We start from the raw sequence: 23,646 nt of genomic DNA, 5'->3' as shown, positions 1-23,646 counted from the left end.
TAATTTTTCACATGATTCTATACAGACTTTAAAACCAAAAGGCACAATCATGAGCCCCATGCCAGCGCACGCCATTAATCAAATAATGCTTTTTTACAATTTAATGTATTGTCATATCACATCACCCTTGTCCAGATCAAATGTTTATTCTGCTGACTTATGCCGCGTACACACGGTCGGACTTTCCGGCATACTTGGTCCGGCGGACCAGAGTGTGCCGGACAATCCGCCCGTGTGTGGGCGGCGGCGGACTTTTCCGGCGGACTTCTTCCCAAAAGCCCGCCGGACCTAGATTTTAAACATGTTTGAAATCTTTCCGTCGGACTCAGTTTCGGGCGGAAAGTCCGCTCGTGTGTGTGCTGGTCCGACGGAAAGCCCGCTCGTGTGTAGGCTGGTCCGACAGACCAAATACGACACGAGGGGATGGTATTGCATCTCGCGCTCTCTGCAATAGGAAAAACAAATCTTCCTATTGCGGCGAGCGCGGGGCATACCAGGCCCTTAGGTCTGGTATGGATTATAAAGGGGAACCCCGCTACGCCGAAAAAACGGCGTGGGGTCCCCCTAAAATCCATACCAGACCCCGATCCGAGCACGCAGCCTGGCCGGTCAGGAAAGGGGGTGGGGACGAGCGAGCGCCCCCCCCCTCCTGAACCGTACCAGGCCGCATGCCCTCAACATGGGGGGTGGGTGCTTTGGGGGAGGGGGGCGCCCGGCGCCCCCCCCCCCCAAAGCACCTTGTCCCCATGTTGATGAGGACAAGGGCCTCTTCCCGACAACCCTGGCCGTTGGTTGTCGGGGTCTGCGGGCGGGGGCTTATCGGAATCTGGGAGCCCCCTTTAATAAGGGGGCCCCCAGATCCCGGCCCCCCACCCTATGTAAATGAGTATGGGGTACATGGTACCCCTACCCATTTACCTAGGAAAAAAGTGTAAGTAATAAAACACACTACACAGGTTTTTAAAATATTTTATTAAACATCTCCGGGGGGGGGATCTTCCTCCGGCTTCGGGGGTCTTCTTCCGGCTTCGGGGGTCCCTCCGCTTCATCTTCTCCCGGCGTCCGGTTGGTTCTTCTCCGCTCTCCGGCCTCTTCTCCCGGTGTCGCAGGTCTTCGGCCGGCCCCTCCGCTCTCTTCATGTAGCTCTATTGCGAGCGGAGGTCCGGACTTCTTGGCTTCTTGGCTTCTTGGCTTCTCTTCTCTTCTCTTCCCCCAGATGTTGACACGACGCTCTCTCCGGCTGGACTGGTCTCTGAGGGCTGCGTTGTGACTTATATAGGCGGAGACCCCGCCCCCATATGATGTCACAGTCCCTGGGCATGCTGGGACTGTGACGTTTTAGGGGGCGTGGTCGACCACGCCCCCTAAAACGTCACAGTCCCAGCATGCCCAAGGACTGTGACATCATATGGGGGCGGGGTCTCCGCCTATATAAGTCACAACGCAGCCCTCAGAGACCAGTCCAGCCGGAGAGAGCGTCGTGTCAACATCTGGGGGAAGAGAAGAGAAGAGAAGCCAAGAAGCCAAGAAGCCAAGAAGTCCGGACCTCCGCTCGCAATAGAGCTACATGAAGAGAGCGGAGGGGCCGGCCGAAGACCTGCGACACCGGGAGAAGAGGCCGGAGAGCGGAGAAGAACCAACCGGACGCCGGGAGAAGATGAAGCGGAGGGACCCCCGAAGCCGGAAGAAGACCCCCGAAGCCGGAGGAAGATCCCCCCCCCGGAGCTGTTTAATAAAATATTTTAAAAACCTGTGTAGTGTGTTTTATTACTTACACTTTTTTCCTAGGTAAATGGGTAGGGGTACCATGTACCCCATACTCATTTACATAGGGTGGGGGGCCGGGATCTGGGGGCCCCCTTATTAAAGGGGGCTCCCAGATTCCGATAAGCCCCCGCCCGCAGACCCCGACAACCAACGGCCAGAGTTGTCGGGAAGAGGCCCTTGTCCTCATCAACATGGGGACAAGGTGCTTTGGGGGGGGGGGGCGCAGGGCGCCCCCCTCCCCCAAAGCACCCACCCCCCATGTTGAGGGCATGCGGCCTGGTACGGTTCAGGAGGGGGGGGGCGCTCGCTCGTCCCCACCCCCTTTCCTGACCGGCCAGGCTGCGTGCTCGGATCGGGGTCTGGTATGGATTTTAGGGGGACCCCACGCCGTTTTTTCGGCGTAGCGGGGTTCCCCTTTATAATCCATACCAGACCTAAGGGCCTGGTATGCCCCGCGACGGGGCTAGCAAGGTGTCAATCTCGCCGATAAAAGCGGCAAGATTGACATCCTTTTCTAGTCCCGTCGCACCTGAGTCACGTTCAAAATGAACGGACTTGTCCGTGTGTGGGCAAGTCCGTTCATTCTGAAAGTCCGCCGGAACTCCGGCGAAAGTCCGTCGGAAAGACGGGCGGACTTAGCCCGCCGGAAAGTCCCGGCGTGTGTGGGCAAGTCCGTCCGTTTTAAAGTCCGGCGCACCTGGCGGACAAAGTCCGTCGGAAAGTGTGCCGGACCAAGTAGGATAGAAAGTCCGCTCGTGTGTACGCGGCATTAGTCTGTCCATTGAGCGCCATTATACATGAATGGATCAGCTACAATAGTCACTTTACCTGCAGTATTAGGTGAACTTGTACATCTTGCCATCTGGTCTGGGCTGAAGGGGCAATGGGAGAGTATCTAACTCCTCACAAAGAAGATTTCAGTTAGGATCCTGTTTTTCTGTAAAGTGGAAACCATCAGTGTTATGGCTTACACATTCTACATTAATTGGATTATGGACTCAGTTTACTAAATTGTAATGCATGTGTTATTTACCATTCATGTCTTTTCAGCATGTGACTATTATTTGTAGCTCTCATTGGTTGTCATCAAGGAACACAATTGTCATAACATGGCAGATTACCATTATAGTAGCTTAGTGAATGGAATTGAATTTACTAATAACATAACCATAAATTCAGCAGCAACTTAAAGCTAAACCTCAGGCAGATATTATTTTTTTTTCCAGTTCTCTCTTAAAGCAGGATTTATTACTTTAATCGCCCATTAAATAACAAAAACATATTTTGCTGTAATATCCACCCTCACTCCAGAGTCCCAGCATTTTCTTTATGTCCTGCCATGTACTCTGTCTGATGACCAGCATCATTAAATTAAAAAAAATCATTTAAATCATGTATAAATATTTACCAAGGCACATTTATTTGTCTTTTATATCTGCCTAGAGTTCAGTTTTAACTAGAGCCAAATCATTTTTAGTAATTCTTGGTAGAGTTAGACGAGTGGGAGGACCTCTTTCAAGTGTTAATTCTCGCAGGAGGAGATTCTCCTCACCACCCGATCAGGTAACAATGGTGTCTCCTGCACAGGAAGTAAGAGAAAATCTCCAAAAGGGACACAGATAAGAAAATTAAATGTATTTTTAAATACAGCTTTGCTGAAAGTTTATGTCTCCAGTTGATTATACGTTACTCAAATTGATCATTGTTGGTTGAGTTGAGCCTTACTATCAGTTTGCTATTGTTAATACATCTATGGTAACAGTGGCTTCAACAGATCTTTAAAACAAAAAATTCAAACCTACAAAGTCATTGCAGCATGAACTAAAGAGGAATATGCTTAGCTTCATGACATCTGTGGACCATCATTCACTTGTGCTAAACTAGAATTGGATTCAATGAAAGAGTGAAGAAAGTGCTGAGGAATAGGTGAGATGGTTGAACAGTCATCCGGGTTTTAGGTCCATTCATTTTTATTTTATTATTATTGAATTCTACACTGTATGTAAAAAGCAATCAAGTAAAGGATGTATGTGTGTTCTTTTTTTTAAATATAAATATCTAACTAACTTTTTCTACAGCCTCCTGGGGAATATCAGTTATAAGATGCCCTGATATCATTATACAAATGTAAAAGTTAGATATTTAATTTGTCGATCCTTTTTTCAGGTTACCAACAGACTCAGTCAAAGATATCCAGTCTTGTTACAATGCTAAATTTCATCTCATTTTGAAGTAAGTTCTTATGTCAAATAAATCTAAAATGTTTTTGATTGGTCTCTTCTAGTTACAAATATAGAGGCTAACAGAACGGGTTGTACAGGTACATTGCTAATTTATAATACCATATTCTCAGCTTTCCACCACAAGCAACCAGATTCCAATGTTTTCTAGTGCAGCAACAGGTGGGCCATGTTTTCTGGCTTACCAGATGGTTCCAAAGATATAATGAATGATCACAATGTGAAAGAAGCTTACCACTTATTTCACTTGTGATTGTGAAGACATGCAGCCATGGAAATGACTTTCTGAGCCCACCAGTAAAGAGTATGTGTAAAACACTCAAATTCCAAAAGGAACAATGAGGCTGTACTATGAAAACTGAAGAAAATGTGTGTCTGTTGACCATGTTAAACAGTCAGATTCCTTGTTACATTTGATTAAAGTGGATTACTATGTAATGTGTGCAACATTTTCACTTTTTTTATTCCAGTTTTCATAGCAATAAGTCATATCTATTCTACCCATGGCTTGACTGCACTGTTGATAGTTCCGAACTTGCTACATTTACATTTCCTGTTCCTTTTGATATTAGATAAGTTATTTTGAAATGGTTAAGATGTGAAATTATTTCATGTGAGTGGAGAGAAATTGAAGCTTTTTTCCTAGGAAACATGATTAAAATCGGTTTTGTGCCTTGTACAATGTGGAATAATGAAAATGATATCAAAGCAGATCTTCACTGCATCTGAGCACCACAAACCAGATTGCAATTTAATTAATTTTTAACCCCCTCCCCAGGAAGCATTCACCCCCTTAATGACCAGGCCATTTTTTGCGATATGGTGTGCAACACTGTACCCAAACAAAATTTATGTCCTTTTTTTCCCACAAATAGAGCTTTCGTTTGGTTTTTGATCACCTCAAATTTACTCATCAGTTTAGGCCAATATATGTATTCTTCTACATATTTTTGGTAAAAAAAAAACACAATAAGCATTATATCGATTGGTTTGCACAAAAGTTATAGCGTCTACAAACTATGGAATTGATTTATGGACTTTTATTTATTTTTGTATTGTTTTTACTGATAATGGCAGCAATCTGCGATTTTTATTTTTTTAGTTGGACTGCGACATTGCGTCAGACAAATCTGACCCTAGTGACACTTTTTGGGGACCAGTGACATTATTAGTGATCAGTGCTAAAAAAAATGCACTGATCAATGTATAAATGACACTGGCAGGTAAGGGGTTAACACTAGGGGGCAATCAAGGGATTAACTGTGTTCCTTGGGTGTGTTCTAACTGTGTATGTGGGATGGGATTACTGGGACAGAGATCGCTGTTCCTGATCACTAGGAACAGCAGATCTTAGTACTGCCCCCTGTCAAAATGGGGATCCACCTTGTTTTACATAGATAGACCCCCGTTCTGCCTCTCTGTACTGCGATCGCGGGTGACCGGCGGACATAGAGTCCACGAACCCCCGGGCGTGCTCCTGCGTGCCCACTGTATCTCGTGCACGGACCTCCGTACAGGTATGTCTGTTTGTGCAGCCAGGCTGCCCTGCCACAGTATGTGGGCAGTCCAAAAGTACACCCCCCTCCTCATCCATCCATGTCTCCATGCTATATTTTGTTGAGTAATCTCTTTGAAAAATAACCTCCTAGCGTTTCTGGCTGTGGCCATCTTGAGTAGATGATTCATGTATTTATTACAGGTACTTTTGTAGTGCTGTGATCACCTCATTTAAAGTCCCACGGGCTAAGCTTGTTGTACCTTACTTATACATTGTACATTCACATCAGTCCCTGCCCTCAAGCAGTTTACAATCTAAGGTGGCATTTACTTCCTGGAAACCATCTGCCCTTAACTCTAGCATGCATGCAGAGGAGTGTGCTTAGCTGAGAAAACCCCTCCTCCTCTCCTCAAGATTCCTGGGATGTATGCCATCATTTGCCTTGGCTAGAAACCAGAAAGTAACTGATGTAAAAAAAAAAAGTTTAAAAGACGTAAATATTATATACTGTATTTATTGGCGTATAACACTCACTTTTTCACCATGAAAATTGGGTGCAAATAGCGTGTGCGTGTTTTACGCCAACACTTCAATTTTAGCTGCCTCGGAGGGGACAGGGAAGGGGCGGGACGAGCGCCGTCAGATTACATACAGTGAGAAACTTCTGTTTACTTGGTGGCCTCTGTAATAGGAAGTCACGTCTCCTGGGCCGCCATTAGACCACTGTTCTGTCTATCATAGGAGATTCTCACTGTATGTAATCTGTCGCCGCTCGTCCCACCCCCCTCCCTGTCCTCCTCTAGGCTGCAGATGGGCATCGATCAGGCTGCACTGATGACAATGGTGAGGCTGCTGCATCGATGTGGACTGGTGAGGCTGCTGCATTGATGGCAATGGTGAGGCTGCAGATGGGCACTGACCCTTATTTTGCCTCAAAGTTCCTTATTTAAAATTTAAGTTTTTTTTCCCTGAAACTTCCCCCTTAAAATGAATGTGCGTGTTATACGCCGATAAATACGGTATCTATTTGTCTATTTACTAATGATGGTAGCATGAGGATTAAAAATAATCAAAGTTGATTGGGAGAGTGAAGTTCCACTTTAACATCTTGATAATTAGCACGGCATCGTGGCTACACACTTATTGTTGTGGTAGTCTGTTCAATTCTCAGTAATTTTGTGTTTTTGAGGAAATGGATACAAGAACAACAGGATCAGCATTTATGAATAATACTGGAGGAAATGAGTGTTGAATGATTAATAGGACCGTATAGTATTTTGTTATGAAGACTCAGAAATGATTGTTACTTTTAGTAGAACAACCACAGGCTTTTTTCTTTTAGTTATCTGCATTTTTTTTTTTACATGAATATGAACTCGGTTAAAATTTAGGATGAGGTGCAGTTTTAAACATTTTAGGAATGACATTCCTAAAATGTTAGCTTTTTTCGTTCAGTGCTACCAGGATCAGAGGTATTCTGTGGTCTCCCTCACAGAATTAGATTTTTGTGTTTGATCAACACACAGGTCATCATCACCATCAATACCTTCAGTACTATCGGTGCTGCCTGAAGGAGGTGACAGTGTTTATGGCCCTCAGATCTCTGGGCCAGGTGGGTTGCTATGAGAAGACTTCAGTCTGTTGGTAGTGTGAAATTGGCATTGGCACTTGGACAAGGATGACCGTGATTAATTGTACCAACAAAGGTCATCATTGCTGAGGCACCCTTGCTTTTGTATCAGACACATCCATACATAATCCACATACTCCTATAGATTTGGAAGCAAGTCAAGAACAGAAAAATGGCTGAAGTCTAAAGATCAGTTTGGGATATGCTTTAGACACATTTACCGATTTTTGTATGCAGGAACCAAAGCAACACAATGCCCAGCAAACGCAACAATAAATACAAGTGAACATCCTTTGGAAAATCTTTAGAGACACATTCCTTATGGTTGTGAAGGACTAATGTTTTATTTTGTGTCATGTTCACACAAAGTACCCTGTGGTACTGCACACTTTACCACAGTGTTCTGTATTGTATGTGTGTTGCCATCCATTTTAACTGGCACCCAGCAAACGTAGCCAATGCACCAGGACTTCATTGTTCTACACCACATTTGTTCAAACACAGCCCATGTTTCTGTGCCATTCGACTTTGGTTTAGGTTATTGTTTTTTTTCCACAAAAAGTGCCCAAAAAGCAACTGAGTAGTTGCACCTATACATCGTGGCAATTAGAATGAACAGCTTCTTGGTTTTGTGTTTAATTGCAATAGGGGGGCCATTCTTTCTTCTGTGCCTAAAACATATGTTTTTTTTTTTTTTAATGTGTAGTTTTTCAAATTTAAATTTTTTGTTGAGGAAAAAAACATTCCCCTCTGGGTGATCAATGTGCACTGTAAGGGTTTTAACAAACTTGGAAACGGATTCCTACCGCTTTCTGTTCTGAAGAAAAGGCGGTTTGTTTCACTGTGTTCTTTCTAGACGGATTTCCAAATGGGTGCACTTTCACGCTGCAGTGTCTGCATTCTTAGAAGTAGGTAACCCCTAAAGAGGTTGTAAACCTCCGGAAAAAAAAACCCTGCAAGACAAAGGCAATAACGAGCTAGTATGCATTGCATACTAGCTCACTAAGAAATCCTTACCTCAAAACCATGCCCTGAATCGGCATCGGCACTCTGAGTTACACGGCTGACCTCTTCCACCAGAGTTACTTTTGGGTTTGTGATTGGCCGGAGCCGCAATGACAGCACTCCCAGTCACGGCACCAGTCCTGAAGAAACATACATAACAAAACAGTGTTGCACTTCCTAAATACGGTAACTCCCAATAAATTCTAAATAAGAATATGTGATTAACTTGCAATATAGCAAGATACTGAGTGCACAAATATTTGATTGTGCACTCAGTATCTTGCTATATTGCAAGTTAATCACATATTCTTATTTAGGATTTATTGGGAGTTATTTAGGAAGCACAACACTGTTTTGTTATGTATATTTTATATGTGAAGTGAACGCATTTTCTGTGTGTGCAGCAGCCAGGTGGGAGGGTTTTCAACTTTTCAACTTTTCAATTTTTTTTTTGTTTTTTGGTGGGATTTTTTGTTATATCTCCTACTACACATATCACTGTTTAGTGATTAAGGTTATTATTATTTGCGCTGATAGAATTTTGTTATATAGTCCTGAAGAAACGGCACCAGTGGACTGTTTCTTCAGTGCGCATGTGCCGATGACGTCGGCAGCAGCGCATATACTGAATATCTCCTAAACTGTGCAAGTTTAGAAGATATTCACGGTACCTACAAGTAAGACTTGTTATAGGCTTACCTGTGGGTAAAAGTGGTGTAACCGGGTTTACAACTACATTAAAGGGTAAGTTCACTGTTACAGAAAAATCTGTAAGGTGAACTTACCAGGGGTGTACAGAACGCCCTCCAGGTTGTCATATTGTATTGCATCTATATAGATAGATAGATATATATATCTATCTATCTATCTATCTATCTATCTATCTATCTATCTATCTATCTATCTATCTATCTATCTATCTATCTATCTATCTATCATTTAATAACGCTGTAAATAACAGGATGGTTTGTGTAGTAATTTGCTTTACTTTGACAGTTCTATAAGTTTGTTCAGTAACTTGATTTTGTAAAACGTTGAGTCCTCACTAAAAAAAAAAACAAAAAAAAAAACCCTGAATATAGGAATTACCTTCGTGGTTTGCAGTATTGTTTATTCTTAAATTATTATAAGTTCACTTTTTATGGTGGGATGATTCCATCTGCCAAGTAAAGTCGGGTGGTAGTATATAGTGTGTGTATCTGGGTAGAGATGTTTGTACTTTTGATTTGAAATTGCAGTAAACATTAGTTAGTGCTTCTGTTATTAAATAATATTGTGCCCTGGAGGCAAACTTTAGATGGCTTCTCCTGGAGCTTCATTAGATGGCTTTCCCGACTTGAGCAGGCTGTATGGGATAGCCAAGATTGCTGTCTGATCATGTGGAGGGTAGTTGGGCCACATCTTCTGTAAGAATGATGAACACTTGGCCTCCCTCATTGTGAGATGATCATGTGGCTCTGCCAGGAGACGTGCGTAAATCTGAGAAGCTTTTGTGCCATAGGTTAAAGAATATAAAACGGATTTGTTTTGGCTGTCTATTATACTAGACACGTATATCTAGTTATTGGACTCTTTCACAATGCCTCAGATCTAATTGCATTCACATTGTAAGGTTTACAGCTTTGTGAGAGATGTGTATTTACTTTGCATGACGGTCTTCCCAGATATGTTCAGTTCACTGGAAGTTGTGTAAGGCTATGACTGACAAGCTCATTGAATGACGCCCAGGTGAGATCATTGCCATCTGTCATAATGCAGGTTAAAGCTGAACTCCAGCTTTGCCTTCAGTCTTGCACAGCTGTATGGGCTTCTCTCCTGTACTGAAATTGTTTACTCCAGTTTTTACTGCACACAGTTCGTGTCTCATAATGTACATTAGAAGCTGCAACAAATCAGATCCCACCTTATTTCTTGACTGGAGGACGTGTAGCATTCTCTAGCTCTTTCCTCCCCAGCCATGTACATGCGGGCTGTTCGTGTGAACCAGGATTTACTGTCCCTGACCCACCCCTTTTATTTATTGGATTTAAGTTTTTTCAGTCATGGATTGCCAGCATACTAATGCATCCTGTCTGGGAATCCCTACTTCTCCATACTGATATTAACCCATCAAGGCATTTTGATTTTAACTCATAAAGTCTCCCATGAGACAGTTGACTGCTTGCATCAGGCAGGGTGCTGTGATATTTCAGGAAGCTATGTGCAGCACCCTTCTAGCTCCTCCCCCCAGCCATGATCTGCCTGCATTGCATAGAGACCCAGGGATGACAGGTGGCTAAATGTATGTAATGAAAACCTGTTTTATTAAACAAATCACTAGTATGTTCACGAAAAAGAGCAAGTTCTGCTTTAAGACCTCCTCCACTGCATTTGGCAGATAATTTTTTTTCGGGGGGAGAGTGGATACCTAGCTTTGACAGGTACCTGCTCCGGCTCAGATAGCCCAGGCGATCCTAGCAGAAGTGGAAGTTCTCCTCTTCCCCCCTCCCTCACCACAGTCTTTTGAGACACGTCACAAGTCCCAGAAGATGCAGGACCATTTTTAAAGCGCAGCACAGCCAGCTACCCACAGTTAACCACTTCCCGACCGCCGCACGACTATATACGTCCTAAGTTTGAACGGGGATATCGTTGTTATGGCAGCAGCTAGCTGCCATAACCCCGGTATCCCCGTTTTCGTGCGGCGGCCGGCTTTCAGATAAAAGTGGTCCCTGCGGCGGATTCGCCGCGAGATCACTTTTATCGGTAGCGGGAGAGGGCCCCCCCCTCCCGCTGCGATCCGGTGCCCTCCGCCGCTTACCGGAGCCGTCGGTAGCGGCGGAGGCGATCGCGTCCTTCTGCCTGGTGTGTCTGGAGACAAGTGAGGCCAAGATGGCGCTCACTCGTCTCCATGATACTGCTGGGCGGAAGCGACGTCAAAACGTCACTTCCGTCCACGCCTCTTAAAGGCATATTTTTTCAAATGTCCATTTTTCTAAATGACTTTTTTTTTTTTTTTTTTTTTATTGCATTTTAGTGTAAATATGAGATCTGAGGTCTTTTTGACCCCAGATCTCATATTTAAGAGGTCCTGCCATGCTTTTTTCTATTACAAGGGATGTTTACATTCCTTGTAATAGGAATAAAAGTGACACAATTTTTTTTTTTTTTTTTTTTAAACAGTGTAAAAATAAATAAAATATTTTAAAATAAATAATAAAAATAAAAAAAAAAAATTTTAAAACCCCCCTGTCCCGACGAGCTCGCGCGCAGAAGCGATCGCATACGCAAGTAGCGCCCGCATATGAAAACGGTGGTCAAACCACACATGTGAGGTATCACAGCGACCGGTAGAGCGAGAGCAATAATTCTAGACCTCCTCTGTAACGCAAAATATGCAACCTGTAGAATTTTTTAAACGTCGCCTATGGAGATTTTGAGGGTAAAAGTTTGACGCCATTCCACGAGCGGGCGCTATTTTCAAGCATGACATGTTGGGTATCAATTTACTCGGCGTAACATTATATTTCACAATATAAAAAAAAATTGGGATAACTTTACTGTTGTTTTATTTTTTTATTCAAAAAAGTGAATTTTTTCCAAAAAAAGTGCGCTTATAAGACCGCTGCGCAAATACGGTGCAAAAAAAAGTATTGCAATGACCGCCATTGTATTCTCTAGGGTGTTAGAAGAAAAACCATATATAATGTTTGGGGGTTCTAAATAATTTTCTAGCAGAAAAACCTGTTTTAAACATGTAAACACCTAAAATCCAAAACGAGGCTGGTCCTTAAGTGGTTAAGATGCTGGTGCCAGGAATTTAAAGGCTAGTGAAGAACTAGCCTGGATGAGAACACTGGATCCCTGGACAGATAACTGTCCTGTTAATGAGTCAGCACCTGACTTGAATTGTTTATTCTTCTCCTAGAGTGGAAAACCGTTTTTTAAATGTTGGGGGGGGGGGGTAAGGGGCAGGACAGGCCAGGCAAAATATAATCAGATTACATCTCCACTTTAAATATTTTACACAAGATTGCATGAAATGGCTGTTTGCTTATATACCAAGGTGTTGGGTGAAGAGTTTGTTTATTACTCATGCATGCATTTGCTCTTTGGTAATGTTTTCAGATGATTTCCTGTGTAAGTGATCAGACTATTGTAGTACAGCAGGAAGCTGCTCTTTGATAAATCTTGCTTAGCTTTGCAGCAGTTTCCTTTAAGACTAAGAAGAATGCTGACACACATGCATTTTCCAGGTTCATGTTTGGCCATCTTGTAGTTTAACTGTGGGGTTTCCTCTAGAGTGCCTTGTTTATCAATTTTTTATTTTTTTTTGCTAGCCTGACTTTTAAAAGTTTTGCTATTGTTCTCTATGTTCTTTATAGAACTTCACATGTTACCTGTTGAAGCAAACCTTCCAGCTGTTTTAAACACTTTAAAGTCCTTCCTTAACAGGTGTCACAGTAGTGTCCGTGTATCCCTTGGCCCTGGTTCACATTGCAGCGATATGGCATGCGATTTGACATGTCAAGTCGGCGGCTATTTCCGTGAATGGCACTGTCCAAATCTGTGTGATGCCACATTTGCGGCACTGCACCGATTCCCAAAAGTGGTTTCTGTACTACTTTTGGTGACTTCGGGGTACGATTTCAATAGACATCTGAGCAGAAACCAGCACAGATGTCTGTGAAATCACCCCCAAAGTCGGGACTGACATGCGGAAATGAAATTGTGCGAGTTCAGCCAAACTCGCACGATTTAATTCCCGCTGTCAGTGTGAACCTAGGCTCAGGCTTAATTTCATCTTATCTGAGAATCCGCTTCAAAGCTGGCCATACACTGCTTGAATTTTGGATGGTTCCTGCTGAATCGGTTGAGATTTGAGCTGCAGGTGTCCGGTTGCCACACCCAACTCAACTAAATCGATTTTTGTCAAAGGAGCCCGTCCAAAGATCCTCGTCCGAACAGCATTCATATCCAATCTGATCTGATGCAAGCCACTGTAAATAGAATAGCTGGCAACTGACAGTCCTCTATCTGTGTGGCTAGGCAACGCAATACATTTTTCTCATTTAGCTCACAGGGCGAGAGAAATTTGAAGTGCGTATTTGGCAGTTTAAGCCATTAGGGAAGGTCTGAAGCCCACTTGGTGTAACAGCAGAGCGATTAATGTAGGTCCAGAGATCTCTTATAAAGAGCCTTTAGTAGTTTTAGCAAGCCACTGGATTATTTGGGCTGCAACTTGCTGTTCAGAATTTAAATATTTGTCTTGGCCTCACCCTTTTAATAATGGTGTACAGAGCAATAATATGTCATATCTATTATAAGTAAATACTCAGGGCTAAGCTTCTTAAAGACTTCTATATATATTGAAAGATAAACACTTTGACACTACCTGAAAGTGTTCTGACACTACTTGGAGGTATTTGCAGGTTAGAATTGTCCAGAGAATTAGTCCAAAGGCACATTGATGACAGCTGAAATGTATTTTATTTAGTCTTTTAGCATAGCCTGAATTCCCCCACCCCCCATTTATATATTATTATTATTCCAAACTTAATAAAAAAAGAAACAAAAATACCCCCCCATACTAGGTCATATCAATCATGGTTGCAGAGTAATGTCAGACCCCCCCCCCCCCCCCCCCCCCCCCAGAATTGGTGTTGGCCAGATATACTTCATATTGAGAATACCAACCCCATCCTCAGAACCTCCCCCACATATCTATATCTCCCAAACCTTCCTTCCCACAGCAGCATGTGACATGCTAATACTTTTGGGACACACAAGATGTAGTGTTCTGCCAGGGCTTTTCTCTACCATTTTTTTTTTTTTTTGATTAAATTTTTTTTTTTCTATAAATGGATCTGATTGTCCCAGCAAATTTTTTTTTCCATTTCATTTTTCATTGTGTTACCCCTTTGAGGAGAAGTTTTTGAAAATGTTTGCATTTCTGCCTGTGGTGGATTCTCATTTATTAAAAAAAAAAAAAAAAAAAGACTACATTTATCCTGATGGAGGATTCTCCTTCCTTTAAAGATTCTGCAGACAGGAAAGTGGAAGCTGGTTAGATCTGTGTACATGCTCAAGGGATTTAGACCCCTGTCCAAGTGTATGCTATCAAGCTCCAAGAATCATGGTTTCTACTTACAGCACACTCTACGAGGTCAATAAGTGCATCCTGGGTTTTCTGCCATCAAGCACTGATTCCTAAGGTTTGTAAGGCAACCAATTGGTTGCTGTTCATGGGTTTTCCAAGCTTTGGAAGGTGATTGAGACATCATCAGCTGATGCCAGTTATCAGCATAATGTTTTGCAAGCGGCAGTCTGACTGGCCAGTATAATATTAATTGAGAAAGTTATTTTGTGTATTGTTTGTTGCCTGCTCCGCTGTGGCACTGCTTTGTGATGCCCCAGTAGGTTATGCTCTAAAGCAGTGTTGTCCACCAATAAATGAAAGAAGAGATGATTTCTACTCCCTAATAATACTCTTTTCTGTGCTCATTGGAGGGCACAGCACCTGTCCCTCTGGTTTTGCAGCTTCCACATATTTATTTTAAGTTTTTCCACTGCTGTCATGTAACTAAGATTGTTCCACAGTGGATCCTCAGAGAGTTCTTTGCCTTGAGGTGCCATGTTGAACTTCCAGTGACCAGTATGAGAGGGTGAGAGTGATGACACCAAATTTAACACACCTGCTCCCCATTCACACCTGAGACCTTGTAACACTAACGAGTCACATGACACCAGGTAGGGAAAATGGCTAACTTTTGTGAGATACTGTGTGTGTTTGTGTGTGTGTGTGTGTGTGTGTGTGTGTGTGTGTGTGTGTGTGTGTATATATATGTATGTGTATATATATATATATAGATATATATATATATATATATATATATATATAGATAGAGATTATATATATATTTATATATATATATATATATATATATATATATATATATATATATATATATATATATATATATATATATATATATATATATATATATATTATACAATTGTACATACACACAGTATGTGCAAATGTTTTAGGCAGGTGTGAAGAAGTGCTGTGAAGTAAGAATGTTTATATATATATATATATATATATATATATATATATATATATATATATATATATATATATATATATATAGTTTGTATTTGTCAATTTACAGGAAAAAAACAGAAAAAAAAAACAAATCTATTCAGTATTTGGTGTGACTACCCTTTGGCTTCAAACTAGAACTGCACTTGCACAAAGTTAGGAATTTTTTAAGATTACAGCTGTGGCCAAAGGTAGATTTAACTGACAATTGCGCAGCCGTGCGACGTTACACCCAAACAAAATTGACGTCCTTTTTTTTCCCCAGAAATAGAGCTTTCTTTTGTTGGTATTTGATCACCTCTGTGGTTTTTATTTTTTGCGATATAAACAAAAAAGAGCGTCAATTTTGAAAAAAAAAAAGCAATATTTTTTACTTTTTGCTATAATAAATATCCCCCAAAAATATATATATATATATTTTTTTTCCTCAGTTTAGGCTGATATGTATTCTTCTATATATTTTTGGTAAAAAAAAAAAAAAGATCTCAATAATCGTATATTGATTGGTTTGCGCAAAAGTTATAGCGTCTACAAAATAGTGGATAGATTTATGGCATTTTTATTATGATTTATTTTTTTATTAGTAATGGCGGCGATCTGTGATTTTTATTGTGACTTCGACATTACGGAGGACACATCGGACACTTTTGACACTATTTTGGAACCATTGTCATTTATACAGCAATCAGTGCTATAAAAATGCACTGATTACTGTGTAAATGGCACTGGCAGGGAAGGGGTTAAGTGTATCCTAGGGAGTGATTCTAACTGGGGGGGTGGGCTACCACCAACATGACAGCGATCCCTGTCATGTCACTAGGCAGAACGGGGAAATGTATCTCCCCGTTCTGCGGCTCCGTGACACGATCGCCGGGACACTGGTGGACATCGAGTCTGCGGGTCCTGTGGGCACGGTCACGCTGTACGCGGCGCGCGCACCCGCTAGCCCCTCCAATTAAAGGGGACCTACAGGTATGCCTATTTGCCCACCGCTGCCATTGTGCCAACGTATATCGGCGTGCAGTGGGCAGCAAGTGGTTAAAGTGATTTTAAGGGTTGCAAAAAGATTGTAAAAACCTCAAGACTTTACAACTACTTTAGGCTTTATGTACACGGGGCGTTTTACAACCTCCCCTGAACGATGTAAATTGACAGATAGTAAACGATGTTTAAAAACGTTCATTTAGCCACGTTTACATTTAAAGGCATTTTGAATTTTTTTTTTTCAGATAGTCAAAAATGTATCTCCATTAAAAATGCCTGTAAACAAAACGCGGCTAAATGCGAGTTTAATGTGTTTACACACGTTTAAAAGCAGTTATAGGCATTTGGCGTTTCAAATGCCTCTGAACATCCATCCTGAACACATTTTTTTTTTTGCTTTCCAAAAAATGCTTTTAAACTCAACTGCCTAGAAATGGCTATAAACGACCCTGTGTACATGTACTGATAACATAACATAGAGCAGAGTTCAGGGGCAGCTAAAAAAAACCGCTGCTGGTAAATGTCCGTTTACCAGCAGCAGTGTACATGAAACCTCAAGTTTATGCAGAGAGTCAGTATTTGCAATGTTTATCCTTGTTCAAGACCTCTGCAAATCACCCTGGCATGCTGTCAGTCAACTTCTGGGCCACATCCTGTCTGATGGCAGCTCATTCTTGCAAAATCAATGCCTTGTCAGAATTTGTGGTTTGTTTGTTTTTTTCACCCACCTCTTGAGGATTGCCCACAAGTTCTTAAAGGGATTAAGGTCTGGGAATCTCTTGGCCATGGACCCAAAATGTCGATGTTTTGTTCCCCAAGCCACTTGGTTATCACTTTGGCCTTATGGCAAGGTGTTCCGTCATGCTGGAAAATGCACATTCGTCTCCAAACTGTTCTTGGATGGCTGAGAGAACTTGCTCTCTGAGGATACTTTTGTACCATTCTTTATTCATGGCTGTGTTCCTAGGCAAAATTGTGAGTGAGCCCACTCCCTTGGCTAAGAAGCAACCCCACACAGGAATGGTCTCAAGATGCTTTACTGATACAGGACTCAGGGCTGATGGTAGCGCTCACCTTTTCTTCTACGGACAAGGTTTTTTCCTGACGCCCGAAACAATCGAAAAGGGGATTTATCAGAGAAAATTACTTTACCCCAGTCATCAGCAATCCAATCCCCATACCTTTTTGCAGAATGTCAGTGTGTCCCTGATGTTTTTCCTGAAGAGAAGTGGCTTTTTTGCTGCTTTTCTTGACACCAGGCCTTCCTCCAAAAGTCTTCATCTCACACCTGCCTGCTGCCATTCCTGAGCAAGCTCTGCACTGGTGGTGCCCCGATTCTGCAGCTGAATCAACTGTAGGAGAGGGTCCTGGCGTCTGCTGGACATTCTTGGGGAATCTGAAGCCTTCTTCACAAATGCAGTGGAAATGTTTTTTTAATGAGAATAAGTTAATTTTCATGGCAAAGAGGGACTTTGCAATTAATTGCAATCCATCTGATCACTCGTCATAACATTCTGGAGTATATGAAAATTACCATCCTAAAAACTGAGGCAGCAGACTTTGTAAAAATGTATATTTGTGCCATTCTCAAAACTTTTAGCCACAGCTGTAGAGTCAGGTGTATGGTTAATCAGTTATACCGAGCAGGTGCTATTGATTAATTTCATGTGTAGGTTGAAACGGTTAGCTGAAACAGAAACAGCTGTGTAGAAGGCTTAAACCTGGGCGAGAAACATCCAAAACTCTGCTACTAAGGTGAGGTTGTGGAGGACAGTTTCTTGTCACAGGTCATATACCATGGCAAAACAGAGCACAGAAACAAGACAGAAGGTAGTTATACTGCAGCAGCAAGTCTTTTCCTGGCATAGATTTCAAAGCAGACTGGGGATTTCAAAATGTGCTGTGCAATCTCTTTTGAAGACACACAAAGAAACTGTGACGTTGAGGACTGTAAACGCAGTGATTGGCCAACTAAACTTAATGCAGCAGATGAAAGACACATCATGCTTTACTTCCCTATTAAATCAAAAGATGCCCAGCAGTGCCATCAGCACAGAACTGGCAGAAACCAGTGGGACCCAGGTACACCCATCTACTATCCGGAGAAGTCTGGCCAGAAGTGGTCTTCATGGAAAAATTGCAGCCAAAAAGCCATACCTCTGATGTGGAAACAAGGTTAAGCAACTCAACTATGCACCAAAACGTAGGAACTTGGGTGTAGATAAATGGCAGCAGGTGCTTTGGACTGATGAGTCAAAATTTTAAATATGTGGCTGTAGCAGCAGTTTGTTCACCAAAGGGCTGGAGAGCGGTACAATAATGAGTCTCTGCAGGCAACAGTGAAGCATGGTGGAGGTTCCTTGCAAGTTTGAGGCTGCATTTCTGCAAATGGATTTAGAGGTTTGGTCAGGATCAATGATGTCCTCAATGGTGAGAAATACAGGCAGATACTTCTCCAACATGCCATACCATCAAGGAGGCGTGTGATTGGCCCCAAATTTATTCTGGAACAGCACAATGACCCCAAACATACAACCAATATCATTAAGAACTATCTTTAGTGTAATGAAGAACAAGGAGTCCTGGAAACTCTCTCAAAATCATGAAGTCTGTTTGGAATTACAGGAAGATACAGAAGGATTTAAGGCAGCCTACATCCGCAGCAGATCTGTGGTTAGTTCTCTGATGTTTGGAACAACCTACCTGCCGGGTTCCTTAATAAAACTGTGTGCAAGTGTACCTAGACGAATTGATGCTGTTTTGAAGGCAAATGGTGGTCACACAAAATATTGTTTTGATTTGGACCTCTCTTCTGTTTTGTTTACTTTCCATTTTGTTAATTGATAAAAATTAACTATTAACACTTCTGTTTCTGAAAGCATTCTTCATTTACAACATTTTTTCACATCTGCCTAAAACTTTTGCACTGTACTGTAAATGAACCACTTGCTTACTGGTCACTTAAATCCCCTTCCTGCACAGGTTAATTTTCAGCTTTCAACGCGGTCACTCTTTTGAATGACAATTGCGCGGTCATGCAACACTCTACCCAAATTACATTTTTATCATTTTTTTTCCCACAAATAGAGCTTTCTTTTGGTGGTATTTATCACTGCTGTTTTTTTTTTTAATTTTTTTGCTAAAAAAACGAAAAAAGAAAATTTAAAAAGAAGAAAACAAAACCGCAATTAGGTAGTTTTTTTCCTTCATTGCTGTGCGCTGATGAGGCTGCATTGGTGGGCACTGATAGGTGGCACTGACTGGCGGCATTGATGGGTGGCACTGCTAGGTGATATTGATAGGCAGCACTGATATGTGGCACTGATGGGCATTGATTGACAGCATTGATAGAGGCACTGATTGGCGGCACTGATATGCAATGGCACTGGCAGGCAGCATTGGTGGACACAAATTAGTTAGCAGTGGCTCTCCCTGTTGGGAACCGATGTCCCTTTTGACAGAAGCCAGTGATCACGCTGTCAGGGTGAGGAGAAAAAAAGTTGATTACCGATCTTCTGTTTACATCACTTGATCAGCTGTGATCACGTGGTAAGGAGCTGGGATCGGCCCCTTACTCCGATCAGTGATCAGCCAAGTCTCATTGACTCTGTGATCAGAGGGCGCGCAGGCAGCTCATGCATGGGAAGGCATCTATAGACGCCCTCCCGGCAAGTAAGGTCCATGCTGTAGACATCTTTCTGCTATAGCGCGGGCGGAAGTGGTTAAAAATGTCAGACGCAGACAGGGCGGCTCAGGAGCGAGCTCACTGAAGAGGAAGAGTGAGTCGGGGCAGGACCCCACAAGAGGAGCATCAGGGCTGCACTGTGCAATCAATACCAGTGCACAGAGCAGATAAGTATAACATGTAATTATTTTAAAGTGGTTGTAAACCGCTGAAGAATAAAAAAAAAAAAAAAAAAACAGCCAGGTAAAGGCATAATGTGCTAATATGCATCGCATACTGAAGGTCTAGTACCGAAAGCCAGACCTTCAGAGCGCATGTGCCGATGATGTAATCGGCTGCATGCACTCTGAATATCTCCTAAACTGTGTAAAAGTTTAGGAGATATTCACAGTACCTACAGGTAAGTCTTATTATAGGTTGCCTGTAGGTAAAAGTGGTGTAACACAGATTACAAACACTTTAAGGCAGCCATCTTGTCTAAGAATTAGTAAGCTGCAATGTACAGAATATATAAATGTTTGCTTTTGGATTTAATACTGCTTTAACTACATTGGTAAATTACTGCAATGCTGAGAATTACAAGTTTTGCCTGTTATATACAATGGGTTTCAGAGTCCTTGTATACAATGGGTTTCAGAGTCCTTGTTTAAAAGAGAATATGTTTTTTGGTAGTTTGAGATTGAAATCCCCTTTCCTGCAATGTAACAGAAAATTTACATTCTCACATGTAAACTCTTGCTAATATTTGCTTGACAAATATTTACTAAAAAACAACTATGGTTGCAAATTGGCCACTTTTGCAGAGTTAAAATTTTGAAAATAACTTCTGTTTAAAATCTCATACGTAATTTCAATGTAAAAAATGCATTTCTGAAGTTTACTGATACTATTGTAACCAGCCCTTGTTCTGCCCTTTGAGGCCTGGGTCACACTTTTTTGCGGGGTTTATTTATTTTTTTTTTTTGGTGCTTTTTGCAGAAACGCACTACAGTTCATTTAACATGGTTTCATATAGGACATGTTCACATCTATTCTTTTTTAGCTGCTGTGTTTTTGGAGAGGGTCAGGGACTTTTTTAACCACTTCAGGCCGGAAGGTTTTACCCCCTTCATGACCAGGCCATTTTTTGCGATATGGCACTGCGTTATTTTAACTGATATCTGGGAGGTCGTGTAATGCTGTACCCAAATACAATTTGTCCTTTTTTTACACAAATAGTTTTTTCTTCTAATGTTGTTTGAATACCTCTGCGTTTTTTTTTGTTGAGCTATAAACAAAAAAAGATAGTTTTTTAAAAAAAAACATACCCAATCAAAAAATTTAAAAAATCGAATTTCTTCATCAATTTAGGCCAATATGTATTCTGCTACATAGTTTTGGTAAAAAACAATAAGCGTATATTGTTTGGTTTGCGCAAAAGTTATAGCGTCTACAAACTATGGGATATTTTTTATGGAATTTATTTGATTTTTTTAATTTGATTTTTTTTTTTACTAGTAATGGCGGCGATCAGCGACTTATAGTGGGACTGCAATATCGCGGCAGACACTAAGGTTTTTTTTTTTTTTACTAAAGCTGGAGAGTGCAAAATCAGGCTCACTTCTGCATAGAAACCAATCGGCTTCCAGGTTTTATTGCCAAAGCTTAATTGAACAAGCTGAGGTTAGAAGCTGATTGGCTGTCATGCACAGCTGCAGCAGATTCTGAGTGCACCAGCATTAGTAAATCTACCCCTAATTGACACTTTTTTGGCGACCAGTGACACTAATACAGTGATCAGTGCTAAAAAAAATGCACTGTCATTGTACTAATGACACAGGGAAGCGGTTAACATCGGGGGCAATCAAAGAGTTAAATGTGTCCATAGGGAGTGCTTTCTAACTGTGCGGGGGGTGCTTTAACTGTATGAAGACAGAGATCCATGTTCCTGCTTAGCAAAAAAACAAGATCTGTCTTCTCCTGTCACAGAACGGCGATCTGCCTTGTTTACTGTTCTGTCTGCCACGGGAACGATTGGCGGGTCCCAGCGGACATTGGTTCTGCCAGACCTGGTGATTGGCTCCTGTTGTGTCCAGTCACAGCGAGAGCAGGTCACCGGTGGCGTGCGTGCACACCCCAGACTCTGGAGAAAAAAAAATCATGTACATGTAAGTGATTTCGTGCTAGATAGCTGCCCTGCTGCAGTAAATGTACGTGGGGCGGTACTTAAGCTGTTAAACACAAAGTGGTGCTCTATTTATTTATTTATTTATCTATTTCAATGCAAAAGCTGCAGAGAAGCATGTAGTGCTATTTTACCGCAATTTGAGGTTTTAAAAAAACGGAAATCACTGCAAAATCACATGTGCAAGAACGCACAGCAAAAAGCACTGCAGAAACTATCAAAAGCAAACTGCATAGGTGTGACCTGAGCCTAAGAGGGTTTTATCCTCTTCTGGCTATTCCTTTCTTTAAGGCCACTTTCACACTGAGGCGCTTTACAGGCATTTTAGAGCTAAAAATAGTGCCTGCAAAGTGCCTCTCCTGTCACTCCAGTGTGAAAGCCCAAGTGCATTCACACTGGATCGGTGCGTTTGCAGGATGGGAAAAAGTCCTGCAAGTAGCATCTTTGGGGCGGTTTAGGAGCGGTGAATACACCGCTCCCAAAACGCCCCTGTCAGGGGGCAAGGCTTTTAACCCTTTTTCAGCCTCTAGCAGGGGTTAAAAGCACCCCGCTAGTGGCTGAAAAGTGCCGCTAAAATGAAGATAAAGCGCAGCTAAAACTAGCGGTGCTTTGCGGCTAACGCGGCCGCCTCTTCATTGTGAAAGTGGCCTAGTTCAAGGTAATTGGGAGATGGCAAGACATGTCCGTACTGCTTTTGAGACTTAGGGGTGGAGGTGTTACAAAGCCCAGCTGTGATGTATGCATAACTATACTGTACTTGTTGGAGATGACGTGAAATTATCTACCTGAAGCAGTTGCCCCTCTGGATTTGGAGTATACAGTATAGGCAAGGGCTTAATATGGTGTATGGTAAATCAAACTCAAAATTCAAGCAAACTATGGAAAAACTGTTCACTTGACCAGCTCTCCAAATTTGCCCATTTTATAATCAGCCATAATCAGAACCCAACTGTATTATTTTAGTGCCAAAGAATCTTTGAAATTAAATTTTCATCTCTGGCAGAACTAGTCCACACCATGGTTTGCTTGTGGTACTTTCTTAGTTTGCTTTTGTGTGTGATATGCATTGTAATGTAATGTAATGGTTTGTGTAATTCTGGCCATTTCAAGCACTTTTACTAATAATGCTGCTGTTCCACAGTGTGTCTGATATTGAGCCTTTTATGTGTGAAGACTACAAGAAGCAGTCTGCAATTCTTGGCAGCAACAGGATAGACCTACCATACGGAACACGAAAAGGAGGCAAGTTGTCTTTTTGCTTTTACATCTTTTTAGTTCCGATTAGTCTTTCTTGCTTATAACCCTTCTATGCTATACAGAAAAAAAAATAAAGTTTTTATTGCGGCTTGTGTCCTTGTTGTAAAGGTTTTCCCATATTTCCTGTCTAGGTGGCATGATTGGACATGTCCCCATTGCAATAGTAGGCCGTAATTAAAAGCTGGCAGAGCTTTTTTAATCAAACTTTATTGAAAAGAGAAACATGAGAAGAAACAGTGCGATAAACACCATTATTACAAAGATCTTGAAAAGGAAGGATGATTCTCGTATGTAGACAAAATCAGTATATATATAAAAAAAAAAATTAGAAG

General features: G+C 41.8%; 1 protein-coding gene across 6 annotated transcripts in view; it reads left to right on the top strand.

Moving 5' to 3' along the window:
• ST3GAL6 (ST3 beta-galactoside alpha-2,3-sialyltransferase 6) overlaps positions 1 to 23,646 on the top strand; it is a 322,642-nt gene that overhangs the window by 186,383 nt on the left and 112,613 nt on the right. For all 6 annotated transcript variants that reach the window (XM_073616978.1, XM_073616973.1, XM_073616974.1 and 3 more), the window contains 2 exons: positions 3,934 to 3,999; positions 23,199 to 23,299. In XM_073616978.1, the coding sequence (XP_073473079.1) occupies positions 3,934 to 3,999; positions 23,199 to 23,299 (167 nt within the window). The remainder of the gene's footprint in view (positions 1 to 3,933; positions 4,000 to 23,198; positions 23,300 to 23,646) is intronic.

The sequence above is a fragment of the Aquarana catesbeiana genome, linkage group LG02, assembly GCF_042186555.1.
Source record: "Aquarana catesbeiana isolate 2022-GZ linkage group LG02, ASM4218655v1, whole genome shotgun sequence".
In the NCBI taxonomy this organism is placed as follows: domain Eukaryota; kingdom Metazoa; phylum Chordata; class Amphibia; order Anura; family Ranidae; genus Aquarana; species Aquarana catesbeiana.
This window is presented reverse-complemented; position numbering and strand designations above follow the sequence as displayed.